The sequence below is a fragment of the Neocloeon triangulifer genome, unplaced genomic scaffold (genome assembly GCF_031216515.1).
Source record: "Neocloeon triangulifer isolate White Clay Creek 2 clone unplaced genomic scaffold, ASM3121651v1 ptg000012l, whole genome shotgun sequence".
Classification (NCBI taxonomy): domain Eukaryota; kingdom Metazoa; phylum Arthropoda; class Insecta; order Ephemeroptera; family Baetidae; genus Neocloeon; species Neocloeon triangulifer.
Genome location: NW_026775554.1, coordinates 11774064 through 11787718, shown reverse-complemented (window position 1 = coordinate 11787718; position 13655 = coordinate 11774064). Strand labels below are relative to the sequence as shown.

Genomic DNA, 13655 nt, shown 5'->3' with positions numbered 1-13655 from the left:
CCTTCTCTTCTGCAAACCATTTTGGGCACTTGAGGGTGCTTTTTTCTCATTGTTGACAGGGGGAGGTGGTGGTGGGGGAGGAGCAGCTATATTTTGCAACTGCTGGCTGAGTCTCACCTCAGACTCCACTTTTTCCGTGCATGCAATGAGACACTCGGCAAGCGAGTCGTCAATAAGGAGCTTTCCTGAGAACTGATTTGCATTTGCACCTCTCCTTCGGCTCACGGGGTACAACTTCTGCTTTGGAGGGCGCGGGAAAGGAGGCTCTTTGGTGGAAGGCCCTTGTGCTAATTGGAAGTTTTCATCATCCCCAGCTGAGTCACAGGGATCTGGGGACGCCATGCTGCGATCAAATTTGTCTGATATGTGCAAAGACTGATGAATTGAACTGTTGAGCATTTCTTCTTCGGTTTCCTTCAAAGCATCTTGAAAGCATCTTGCTCACGCTCATTTTCTTCATCTAGGGGAAAAATGAAAATTATCGAAATTATTTAGTAGAGTGTATGTATCTATCATAAAAATTAACTGACTGAAGATAAAAATAAATTTCATTCATTATAAACCTACTCTTACCGCTAGAACTCAGCTAGTTCTTGCAAATCTTTAACGTGTTGCTGGAGAACGCTGAGGCCCTCTTGACTAGGTTTCTTTGGAGGAGGGCATTCATCGAATGTGTCCTTCTCTTCGAAGGTTTCATATCAGGTGGCGAAGGAAAAATTTTCCACAGCTCTGTCTCGATCTTCGGACTGTAAGATTAAATTAATAATTTAAAAAAATTTGCTACACTCTCTGACTATCCCTTACTAATCCTATTGGATTTCTGAACGGCATTGTAGTCCCACAGGACAATCGGTGCCGATTGCGTTTGTGAATAGGGAAAGAGCTAGATTGGACTGAATTCATCATCCAAGACCACCGGCTGGTTGTTTGGCGTCCTGGCAACATCAAGGGGTGGAGGTACACCCCTCTTAGGAGTGCTCTCACCTTGTCCTGAGTCGCAACTCGTTGCAGAATTGGCTTAATCAAAATTCAGATCCAGCGTGTCTCTCAATAACCTACCAAAGCCAGTGTTTGCTAAAACTGCGCTGCCACCTCCGTCTCGACTGCAATCTGCAATGGGCAGGAGCTGGATTTTTGTAAATACATAAATTATAAAGTACAGTATCATAACTGAAAAAACAGAAAGACTCACGAGCTTTGTAAGGTCTGATGTTGAGTTTTTTCCTTTGAAACCCGTCCATGTTATGAGAAGATATAACGCTCGGGCGGCTCGGGTTAAATTATATAAAAGCCATTTATACCAAATTAATGTTCCAAGAAACACTTCAAACTTCAACACGTGTTTAGATGCAGATTTGCCGCGACCCTGCGAAACGATGATTGATGAATTCATGATAAAAACTGCATCACGTATCACAGTACCTGCAAAAATTATTCTGAAGATTCCTGCAGAGAGTAGCTGTGAGAATCATATTCACGCACAACCAACCTAGATAATAGGGTTCCCAAACAACGCCTGCTGTTGCTGTTCGATGCACTTTTGCCACAGACAGAGAAAATCAAAACAAACGGTGATGTGACTGATCAGACACGGCCACGACGCCACCACCAGAGGCGGGTAAGGACACCTCCAAAATATATGAATAGGCGCGCATTAGACACGCGCAGGCATAACCTTTATGAATTTAACGAATTTAATTCAGTCTGGCTAGTGCGCTAGGGGCGAGCAGACGCTTTTTCGAATCGCTCCGCAGCTCTGCTCGATCTAGCCCGGCGCTTAGCTAAGATTTAAACGTACGCTAGAGGAATTTGTTTTCAGTGCACCGAAATGAATAATCAGTGTAATCATTGCAAGAAAAATGTGGCCAAGGACCCTGTCCTGTGCAAGGTCTGCGCGACGGCTGTGGCCCACCCGGGTTGCGCGAGCAAGTCATCGCGGAACAACCCGCAGATGTGGACCTGCAGCAATTGCAGACAGGAGTCCAGCTCTCAAGGCTCCGAAGGCCCCGACACTACTACCCTGATGGACCAAATTACATCAATGGAAACTAACCTGACCGCGCGTTTTGAGACCATGATGCAAAAATTCGTCGAGATGGAAAAGTCGCTCAACTTCTTCGAAGGCAAGTACGAGGAGTTGCTGAAACAGTCCGCCGAGCAAAAGGCCCTCATCGTCGACCTGAAGAAGGCCCTCGAAGGCGTCCAAGAGAAGGTCAGGGAAAAGGACGCCGCGTTGAATCAGCTCTCCGCGCGTTTGAACCAAGTGGAGCAGTCCAATCTGGTGCTTAATATGGAATTCCACAATGTTCCGATGAAGGAGAAAGAGAATGTGCTCGAGGTCGTGCAAAGCCTTGCAGATCAAGTCGGAGCGCCACGCGTGTCTGACACGGTTGTGGACGCATACCGCCTGCCCGGCCGTCCTCCCCGGGTAGCGGGTGAATCACCTCGAGCACCGCCGATTGTTGTGAAGGTCAAGGCCGCCAGTGTCAAGATGGCTTGGCTGGCGGGGAGGCGAAGACTGCAGCAGCCGCGGCAGGCAGATGACGTCAGCGAGGAGGCGCCCACCACCGCTGCCGCCGTTGCTGCCGAACGCCCTCGTCGCCGAGGCCCTCCACCTGTCCGCATCTACGAGCAGCTGACGCCCTACAACAAAAGACTCTTGTTCCTGACTCGCACTGCCGCTGCTCAAAAAGGTTTCCGTTTTGTGTGGGTGCGGGACGGAAAAATTTTCGCCCGGCACAGTGAACAGCTTGGTGCGCTTGTCCGAATCCGCTGCGAGGACGACATTCGCACCAGGATGGGGGTGAACGTCGCGACAACCCACATCTAAACGCTCAGGTGGACAAAAATAGTTTTTAATTTTAATTTTAAAAATGGTTAGTTCAAAATGCCTGAATTGCCGAAATATATCTGAGTTTTTGTTTGAGTCAAAAAATTTATACATACAAAAAAATTATCATATTAATTACAACATCGTACATATTAACATAAGATCAATTTTTGCAAACTTTCGTTCATTACAAACAACCCTTGCTGATGAGCTACCGTACATTGACGTGTTAATTTTGTCCGAAATAAATTGCAAAAAGCAAGATATACACAAATTCAAATTAAACGGTTTTAACATGCACGAAAAAACTAGAGAAATCGGTCGAGGAGGTGGCCTCCTGATTTATGTCAGGAGCTCCTTTTCCTGTCAAGTCCTTCAATCCGAATTAAAATCAGCAGAAAGTCTCATGCTCAAAATAAATTCACAAATCACACTGCTCGCATTATACAGAAAGCCTTCCGATAACAAAACATTATTTTTAACAGAGATTCAGAAATTTTTAAAAAAGCACAATAAGTTAAATGAGTTTATCTTTTGTGGTGATGTAAATATTAACTTGCTAAACACTAATGATGCAATAGTTGAGAAATATGAAAATATCATGGCAGAATTAGGATTTGCAAAATTAATTACCTTGCCCACTCGCGAGGAGTTTTCTGGTAATAATTTTTCATCAACACTAATTGACCACATATTTGCTAAAATAAATTGTTTTGAACAAATCTCTGCTGTGATTTCGTACAAAATTGCCGATCACTACGCCGTCACTACACTATTATACACTCATTCACAACAAATAGACAAAATTACGCGGCAGCAAATAGATTTTAAGGCTGTCAACCAAGACTTACACACTTACGACTGGTCTCGCTGTTTGCATGACAACACTAGTGAAACTTTCGAGAACTGTGCAAGGTATATTGAAAATGTCAAAAACACTAATAAACACGAAGTAACGTACACAATAAACAAAAGAGTGGAAAAGGATTGGTTGACGTCTGAATTAAAGCTGCTCATAAAAGAACGCGATAAACTATTTCGTAAATCTAAAAGTAACAAATCAAACAAACTGTACAGAAAAGCATACACTGTATTCCGTAATAAGCTAAATCAAAAATTGAAACACGCCGAACAAAATTTTAATTTCAAATTATTTAAATCCTGCCAAGGAGATGTAAAACGGACGTGGAATAATTTAAATTTGCTTCTGGGTAGAACAGTAAATTCACTGGATGAGATGATAATTCGATACATGTCGCGTAGAATGCAATTGCCCGAAATACTAAGTGGATTTGGAAAATATTTTGAAAACGCACCCGTTAACAACTCGCACACATGCAATTTTAAAGCACTTCGAGAAAACGAGCAGCGAGAATCAGCGCTGCAAAGTATGCGGCTGCCTCTCGCTTCTCCTGTACACATCACACACATAATTGAACACTTAAATAAAAACAAAGGCCCCGGTGTTGATAAAATCTCCGTCCGTGATGTTCTGAGTGGAGGAAGTGCACTTGTGCATCTAATCTGCTCAGTTATCAATGAATCGATAAAAAAATCTGATTTTCCGCAATGTTTAAAAAAAGCAATAATTCGCCCAATTTACAAAGACTCTGCCCACGACAAGTTTGAAAACTACAGACCTATTTCCATTCTTCCTGTTTTTGACAAAATATTCGAAAAGTATATTGAATTTTACCTTATGCAATATTTGAAAGAATTTAATATAATTGATAAGCGTCAATTTGCATACCAGAGAGGAAAATGTGTCAATGAACTTTTTAGCAATTTCTCTGATTTTGTTAATCTTGCACTCAAAGATAATAAACACGTAGCTGCAATTTTTATTGACATGAGAAAAGCCTTTGACGTTTTAAATTATGAAAAACTGTTAAAAAAACTTGAAAAAATTGGCATAAGAGGACCAGTGTTGGAATTAATAAAAAGCTACTTGAATAATAGAAAATTTGCGGTAAAACTCTGCGATGAATATAGTGAAGAATTTAGCGCTAATTGTGGAGTGCCTCAGGGCTCCATACTTGGCCCTATCTTATTTATTTTATTCATGAATGATCTATTCTCACTTTTAAAAGACTGCACAATATTTATATTCGCAGATGATATTGTTATATTATTTTCACATGAGAAATTTAATGTTTGTCAAAAAATAATCCAGACTGAATTTGATATATTAGTTGAATGGTGCCATGACAATGGATTCCTAATAAACACAAGAAAAACTGTATGTATGCATTTTTGCAAGCCAGTTATGAGAAAAGACTTAAGTCTTAAAATTGTGTGCCATGAAACTACATGTCTACATAATTTTTGTATCGGATGCATTTGCGCCTTATTGAAACAAGTGGAAGTAACAAAATATCTTGGCTTGTACGTAGATCAAAATTTTGACTGGAAAACACATACACAACATATTGCAAAAAAATTAAGAAAAATTATTTGCGAGTTTAATTATTTGAAAGCGAATATGCCTTATCATGTAAGACGTATTATGTATTTTTCGTTAGCTCATTCATACTTGAATTATGGTGTAACCGCATGGGGATCAGCCAACTTATCCTCATTAAAAAATTTGCAAGAGAGAGTCTTATATAAAATGTGTACACGAAAGCATAAAGAGACAATTGAAAATCAGTTTGAGTTCTGGAATGTGCTGTCTGTAGATAAAATATTTGAATTAAATTTATTATGCTTGAAGTACTTTGATGAGAACCATGGAGTACCTAGAATCCACCCTTATAGCACGAGAGCATTGCAATTAGGACCAGTAATTGAGCCTATAAAAGATAGTAAATATTTCAATAGAACGTCGGAATGTATATTACCACGTTTGTGGAATCTGTTGCCACCAGAGTTAAAAAACATGCAGAACAAAAATGATGTGAAATACAAATTAAAAAAATGGATGTTAAAACAAAATTGAACAAATTGTATGAACAAATTGAAAATAATATAGAGCACTGTAGAATTTCTTTGTAAGCACTAAAAGCTTCTAACTTGAAGCAATTAGTCTGATAAGCACCAGCCGATAATTTCTTCGGAAATTGGCTGGACTTGTAATGAAAAAATAAATAAATATCTTTCAATAAAAAAAAAAATTAAGGCGTGTGCTACGCGCCAGAATACTAAAATTCTCTAGGGGTTTAGAAGCGGTGTTTTTCAAATTTGCTAATTTTTTTCTTCTTGCTCATGAAATAGGGTCGCAGACCGTGACCGAAACTGGTAGAGCCGTTTTGTTTTTGAATACGAGGACAAGCCCGAGTTCTTCATTTCCATGACAATATTATTTATTCCAATTTTTATGAATGGCCACTGATGAAGAAAAGCTGCAAAAGGATGATTAAATAGCTAAAAAACACACATTTTTCTCACTAAGAAATTAAATTTATATGAGGTCTATTTCGTCTTTTCATAGAAGAGAAGTCAAATAAAAAGCGTTGGTTGGTTATTGAAAACTATAGAAACGTGTCTATTGACGAAACGAGTAAAAGATCTATGTAGAGAACTAGAGCTAGATCAAGGGAAGGTTGGGTAGAGCTCCTTCAGGCCGGTCCCGGTCCTCGTCTCGCCTGCTCAGATCTGATCAGTTCAGCAAGGGACTCGGCACCTGAGATGTATTATGCTTATAATAAACAGAGACCAGCGATAAATAACAATTTACTTAATTCCCCGTCGTAGGTCAGGTTGTTGGTAGCAGCTAAAATGAATAGAGCATACAGATGGCCATCTGATGGATTGCGGACGATGTTGTCCCTTTGCCTGGCAGTTAGGTACTCGTAGTTAAAGGGTCCATCGTGTGACTCAAACGAGACTCTCCTCAGAACTGTGCCAGGCGTTGCTCGGGCTCTACGCCGAAGATGGTAAAGGTTGGCAGCGATTGTGTTCCGTCCTGAGGAAATAAAGTATGTAATCTTTAGACTTAATTCATGATTTATCGAAATGATTTCTTGATATAAATCTTCTTACGCTCTTTGAAACTCAAGGTCTGCCTGTTCAGGGCGAGAGTCAGGTACTGGGCTTGCCACATTTATATGAGTCTTGATGGCCGCCGTCCCGAAGTGTTGATTAACACGATCGCAGTTGTCCAAGGCGGACTCGGCTCGATCAGTGAAGTAGACGGGAATGAGGACGTCATCCATAATTATAATCCTAGTGCAGACCTGCGACCGAGGGACCCTCTGGGACTCTTTCAGAAGAGCTTTTAAAATTATACAGCTATGAGAGCTAGAAACGAATTCGCGAGTTTGGAAGAACAGATTTGAACAAGAACAATATTTGAATTTGAAGTGCAACAATCACAAAAACGAAATAAGCGTTATTTATTGGTGGGAGGCATTGATATGGGATTGGCCAATTAGTAGTGTCGCGCGCTCTAGGATGTTTGGCTCCACGCGGACAGTTAAACTTAAGGAATGAAAGATGGAATTCAAACCCAAAATTTGCAATCAATCAGAATCTTTTATCAAACTTCAATCGGCAAAGTCAATTATACACAAAGTTCCCCTCAATCTATAACCAATTGAGTAAGAGTAACGCAGGCAATGGAGACAATAAAGCTGTTTAATGCAATTCAATTTGAATCAATATATATGCGAGAGCAAATTTTCAATGCAATCTAGTTTTATGTTATTCTTCATTTATTTAACCACATAGCTTGCAACCAAAAGTTTTACAAAAAATGACGATGAAGCAACCACAGCATTAATGAGCGAATGTAATTTGTTAAATAATACTGGTCAAAACTGTTGGGAATTACTGATCCTTGAAATACAGCGGAACCACCGAACCACCCACTGAAACTATGAGTGAAGGTGCTACGACATCCTCAACGGTGGCGGAGGCGACGGAACCCGTGACCACAGATCCTCCATCAGAAATTTCGCAGATTCCCCAAACAATGCCTTTGGGATCGTCAACTGCCTCTTCAGAAACTCCGTTGAGCAATTCGCCTCCAAATATTGACGCAAGCCAATCTTCCACAAGCGGAGAGACATCATCACTGTCAGAAATAGTGACGACAACAACGGCAATTACTCAGGGCACAACAACCACAGTTCCCACACAACTACTACAGATCCTTATGAGGTATTTTAATCTTTCAGAAAAAAATATTTAAATACCTATTTAATTATCAATTTTTTTGAGAGGTTTTGTACGAGTGTAGCAGTGTTTGCAAGAAAAATGTAAATAAAATTTAAACATTTTATCTTATCCTGATGACAATAAAGATAAAATTAAAAAAAAAATAATAATAAATAAATACCCAAATAATATAATATTGGAGCTTGCCTTCCGCAAGCTCAATAAGGGCACAGGCCGACAAGACACTTTGTCTTGGCCTGACCCAAAAAAAAAGAAAGCAATGTCGCAAGTTTCAAGTTGTGGTTCATAAACCGCATGTGCAAATAACAAAATAATCACAAATGAATTATTAATATTACTGAATTTCACACGAAAATTGAACAAATGTTATATAATGAGCAAAGAGGATTTCAATCCTGCAGAGGTGTGCTAAATGCATGACGTATGACAATCAATTTCAACTCAAATTAGCCACAGGAATTCTACCAGACTACCGGAAATAAGATGAACAGCGCAGCAGAACATGACAATTATTTCATTTCAGATTTTGTACTCTGATGTACACGGTACAAATGCTCTAATTTGTAAGTTGAAAATATGAAATCAAAACTACAAAGGCTTGTGCTTCTACTGATGCTATTTCTTCTGGTATTAAAAATATGTTCATATTTTTACTAGAGATATAAAAATTAATCGTTTTAATTGTTAGATCATTATCAGCTGTTCAGCAATATTTCAAAAATCAGCCACTATTAAAAAGCCAAAAAGGAGCAATATTGCAAACAAGAAATCAAAGGGTATAACGTGTTTTGTTGTTGTTTAGAATAAAATACATTAATATAAAAATTCAAGCATTAAACACTCGCAATCGGATGCTCATCATCAAGTGTTGTGGTGGTTCATCTTGTGTAAAAGGATTGCACGAAAATACAAAAATTACAGCTGAAAAAGTAAGTGCAAAATAGTGATTTCATAAAATATTAAATCCCTATAAAATCCCTTGAGAATAAAACCAGTATACGAGCATTCTTAAGACAGCTAAAAAAAGAGAGAATTATACACATTAGTTTCAATTTTAATCAACTCACTTAGCCGCGCAATCAAAAAAGCCACATTGTTAATTGCACTTAATTTTGATTTGAAATTTCAATGAGAGGAACATAAATTAATAATTGCTTAATTAATTGATATTTTATTTTAGTTTCATTTTTCAACTGAAAATACTTCCTGGTCACTAGACAAAGTAGCTGCTTTGGAGATAAAAAGTAAACTTAGCATTATAACAAATTAATATTTAAATTTAAAACACGGATTTCTGCATACAATAAAAAGCCGATAAGTACTTCGAAATCAGCATGAGAATTACTGAAACAACTGTGCAAGGTGCAGATGAACCAAAAGTGGAAGAGGTTTCGCAAAAAGTAGATTCCACTTTAGTATCAGGAAACTTGGAGATTTCCCAAACTCCCCAATATTCAGAATCGTTTCCTACTTCAACGACAATAGATACCACTACTGTAACAACATCTGATCCACCTTACACAGTATTTTTATAATTGTATTATTTTTACACTTCCTATATCAATAAATCTTAATGAAGGTTTTGCAAGGGTGTAGCGACGTTTGCAAGAAAAATGTAAAAAAAGCACGATTATATATTTAAAATTTGTTAAAATAACATAAAAAAAATTGAAGGAGTCTTTTTTTCTGAGTCAGGGAAGCTTAATTGGTATACAAAAATATGTCTTATATGCATTAATTTCACTCAAAATTGTCAATGATTTTACTGATAACTGTTAAATTAAAAGATGCTGATGATTATGGCTACTGGGTTGAATCGTGCGGCTCGCTATTTCTTTGGGGAAGTGTAGTGGTAAGTAAAAAATAAAAACCAATTTTCATTTGGCTTTCCCTTGCAATTGTGAAATTTCAAAATTGTGTATGGCTGTTGTTGCTGGGCACATCTGAGAGCGACATGATTTTTATACTATTTTATGCGTTATGAGAATTGGATGTTATAAAAGCGAGTGATTTATCGCTTCATATGGGAAGACCCACGGGAATTAATGAGACTCATAAATACTGAAAATTTAATTTACAAAAAACAGTTGCGGGGTGATTAATTTATGGTAGGCCATGATGGCCGCTCACCTCCCTCATCCTTGGAATTCCCAACATCCTATACTCCTTTCACCCTGTCCCAGTGTGTCCAAGGAAACCATATTATTGGCCCTCAAGATTAAGCACAGCACGCCTGACGGCTACCACCGGTTCCATTCCCATTAGGATTAGAAGAAAAATATTAATAAATAAATAAAGTCAGGTTATAAATATAAATTATCTTGTTACGTAGCCTATTTCTTTAGAACGATAAAATAAACTAGCATTTTAAGATTTCTGAGTTTGCATTATAAATTATTTAGGTGAACTGGCAAGAAAATGTTGATCGCTGTTGCAGTATTGGAATGACGCCAATCATGATTGAAAATGACACAAAACGACAGTGTCTGATTAACTTGGCAAAACGTAAAATATCTTACCAGTTCTATTTTCCATTAAATTATTAACAGCCCCACTTTGGAAATACAACGCGCACTACTGGACGTCCGGCCGAAGAATTAGTGCAAACGCCACTTTCCAGTGGTGTCTCTCGAACTCCACTTTCAGCAACGTTTCAAATATTTGGCAGTCCGGACAGCCTGACAACACGAACAACACTGAGAACTGCGTACATTTGAACATTGACAAAACTAATGGCAGCGTTGCAACCACGGACAAAAATTGTTCAAATTTATACGTCTTTGGATGCCAAGTAATCGATCTTGAGTGTATTAAACAAATAATTTAGACGCCTTATTAATATTAAAGGGATCAACAACACCTGCACCTCCGTGCTTCAAGCCGCAGTGTGTTAATTTCGTTTGTGAAAAGAATGTAAATCAATTAGGGAAGTAATTATGTAACATCAAAGCGATTTGATTGTTTTAGCCCTCATACTTCTACACCCTGCCTGATGGAAAGACGATGCTCCTTACAAGTAAAGAAACTTGAACTAATTATTATTTTTTTGTATTATATAAATATTACAAAATCTAGATGAAAATAAAAATAATGGGTGGACCATGACACAATTGCGATGAATTTTTTTACTTAACGCGCGCCCTTCTTATTATATTGTTAGCACAAATGAGACGGCAGAGGTTGCCTGAATTAAAATATATTTGTAGTAGTGAATGAATGGAAAAATCAGTTTAATTTAAAATTTTGCTAAAAAAGCTTTGGAAATAGTAGGTTGTAAAAGGTTTTTTTCAAAAGCACTCTCTCTCTCTCTCTCTGAATCTATTGTGTTGAGATTTCGTAATTAATGGAATACCGAATTTTTAAAACGTATCAAAATTGAAAATTACCTCATTCTTTCTAAGAGAAGAAAATCTATTCCTTTGTAAAAAAAATATGAAGAAAATATTACATAAAAAAATGCAAACAGAAACATTTCTCTTATATAAATCAATATAAAAATATAAATTAAATACACCCTTTCATTTCAAAATTTTTTTCCCTCAATCCGAGATTCTAATTGTAAGCAGCTAAAAAATAAAACTTTTTCCAGAACCATCAGATCATGGATATTGGTACACAGTAAATGGGAGAACGTACTTGTTCAGCACAGTGCAAAAATCAGTACTAAATTTTCATAATATAATTTTATTAGTTTAACGAAAGGTTAAATTAATTTTTAGTGGCTGGATGCTCAGAAAGAGTGTTGTTCCATTGGAATGAAATTACTCAGCATCGAATATGAATACGAATACGCCAGCTTGATTGCAGCCGCCAAAAGTAAATAAAGATTAAAATGACGATAAAACTTCATCATAATATTTTAAAGATTTGACCAACGCTGTGGGTATCTTTTGGACGTCTGGAACAGATGAGGGGTGCGAAGGTAAATTTGGATGGTGCGCCGTAAACCAACTGGTTCGCGACCAAGAGGCCAAATGGCAAACTGGCGAGCCCAACAATTATGGAAATAACGAGAATTGCATTTACTTGGATTTGTCACAAACGAGCGCGTTGCTGATTGACTCCGGTTGTTCTCGGAGCCAAAAGTATATTTGTGAAGCGAGGGACACGACGAAAACCTCCTCCAACTCGGAGGCTATACTTGACGAATGTGGCGCGGCTTTCAATGTTTCAAAAGGCATATTTTTCTCTATGCAAAGTCGCGCCGTTCCAACTTTACCTTTTTAATTTCAGATGAGACTAAGCTAATTTTCAATTCAACGCAGTATTCACTCAAAATTAAGGTAACCAGTTTTATAATTTCTCTGAAACAAAAATGACTCACAAATAATAAATAGTGTTTCTTAAAATGCGCGGGAGAGAATGGAGGATTTGTATGAAAAACATTTATACTTAATATTAATTTTCAAATTGATTCCAAGATGCTTAATGGGAAACTCATTGACAAAAAGATTTTGGAGTTGGCAGAGAGCTTGGCCATCAGCACAACAAGCCTGCAAGAAAACATGGCCGCAGTTTCGAGTTGCGGATCAAAGAGCGAGTTCAAAATTTTATAAATATAGACAAATTTATTTATAGAGGCCGATTAGTTATTGGTTCACCCTATTCACCTTAATTATTTTATCACTTTTATCAGGAAAAGTAAACATAGTAATGGGCTTTTTATACTTAATGGGGAATTTGGTGACGTTTTAATAAATGTATTCTCATTTCATTGACAGGAGGAATGGACGAGTGCGACACGGCCTCAATTGTGTATCAGTGCGGAAAAGAAAAAGCGCCGGAGTTGGTAGCAAACATCATAAATACCGTCGAAGCAAACTCGTCTTCGGTCAGGCTTGTACAAATTGCAGAAATATAGAATGACATTGTTTTGTACACAGGAATATGTGCCTTTGCCAAGTGTAGTGCACAAATGCCTCACAGATTATGAATGTGTGATGGACGTAAGCAAAATGATTGAATAAATTTTCCGTTAATTGGTTTCTGAATTTTATAGAAACTATTGCGAGATGATTATGACAACAACAGACGTCAGAAAAAAATAAACATTTAACAATAAATTTCAAAATTTTATTTTTTAGCGATTCCAAACGGAGAGATTTTCTTTGCTTGTGGCATCAAATATTTGCATCAACGTATTTTGGTATGGAAAAAAAAGATTAAAAAATACGATGATAATTTTTAATAAAATTAATATAAATAGCAAACGTATCAGTCAGCATCATCCTTCTGCTGCAAATACGGCCTGAAATTAGCCTACTTTGAAAATAGCACAAATGTCAACTGCCTTGTTAGCTCTACCATGAGTAATGTTTGAAAAGCCAAAATTTAATAATAATTTATCAGTAACTGCTCCAGGTTCAGCTGGTCGCGCTGAGCACTCTTGGTTGGCCGCGAGTAGGTTGGGCTCAGGGAAATTTGGATGGTGTACATCAAGCCTGCCGTTCACTGCAATGAGTGGCTCGATCGCTGATGGCTACCCTGATAGATCTGCCCTCTCCGAATGGTTTCTATTATCAGTAAATATCGGCGCAGACCTTCAAAACTCGCACTTCGCTCAGGAACAACTGTCGAGCAATTGCTACGCGCTCTGCAGGCCTTGAATGTAAAATTGCATTGATTTAGATTTGGCACTGGAAATTAATATGCGATTTACAATAAAATTAAGCTTGATCATCAATTTTTGTTTAAATATCCTTCAGCC

The 13655-nt window shown here is 37.8% G+C and overlaps 3 protein-coding genes across 4 annotated transcripts; 2 read left to right on the top strand and 1 right to left on the bottom strand.

Annotated features, from left to right (window-relative positions):
- Positions 1–1828: 1828 nt before the first annotated feature.
- Positions 1829–2830, top strand: LOC132196289 (uncharacterized). The gene has a single exon (XM_059618832.1). It carries the CDS (start codon positions 1829–1831, stop codon positions 2828–2830), a length of 1002 nt encoding a protein of 333 aa, XP_059474815.1.
- Positions 2831–6258: 3428 nt separating this feature from the next.
- Positions 6259–11578, bottom strand: LOC132196419 (uncharacterized). Of its 2 annotated transcripts, none has more exons than XM_059619041.1 (4): positions 10079–11578; positions 6812–7043; positions 6507–6734; positions 6259–6452 (listed from the first exon to the last, which is right to left on the bottom strand). In XM_059619041.1, the coding sequence occupies exons 2-4, from the start codon at positions 6870–6872 to the stop codon at positions 6388–6390; spliced, it is 354 nt and encodes a 117-aa protein (XP_059475024.1). In that variant the 5' UTR covers positions 6873–7043; positions 10079–11578; the 3' UTR covers positions 6259–6387. The 2 variants fall into 2 exon arrangements, with proteins under 2 accessions (XP_059475024.1, XP_059475025.1); XM_059619042.1 differs by having other exon boundaries at positions 10468–11578.
- On the top strand, positions 8419–13624 carry LOC132196417 (uncharacterized). The gene is made up of 24 exons (XM_059619039.1): positions 8419–8575; positions 8637–8724; positions 8780–8877; positions 9129–9192; positions 9260–9471; positions 9528–9563; positions 9623–9656; positions 9736–9800; positions 10351–10453; positions 10498–10739; positions 10796–10861; positions 10916–10964; positions 11538–11608; positions 11668–11764; positions 11814–12125; positions 12182–12231; positions 12286–12321; positions 12370–12484; positions 12670–12779; positions 12832–12894; positions 12948–12981; positions 13033–13094; positions 13155–13257; positions 13310–13624. Exons 1-24 carry the CDS (start codon positions 8525–8527, stop codon positions 13552–13554), a joined length of 2406 nt encoding a protein of 801 aa, XP_059475022.1. The 5' UTR covers positions 8419–8524; the 3' UTR covers positions 13555–13624.
- Positions 13625–13655: the final 31 nt, after the last annotated feature.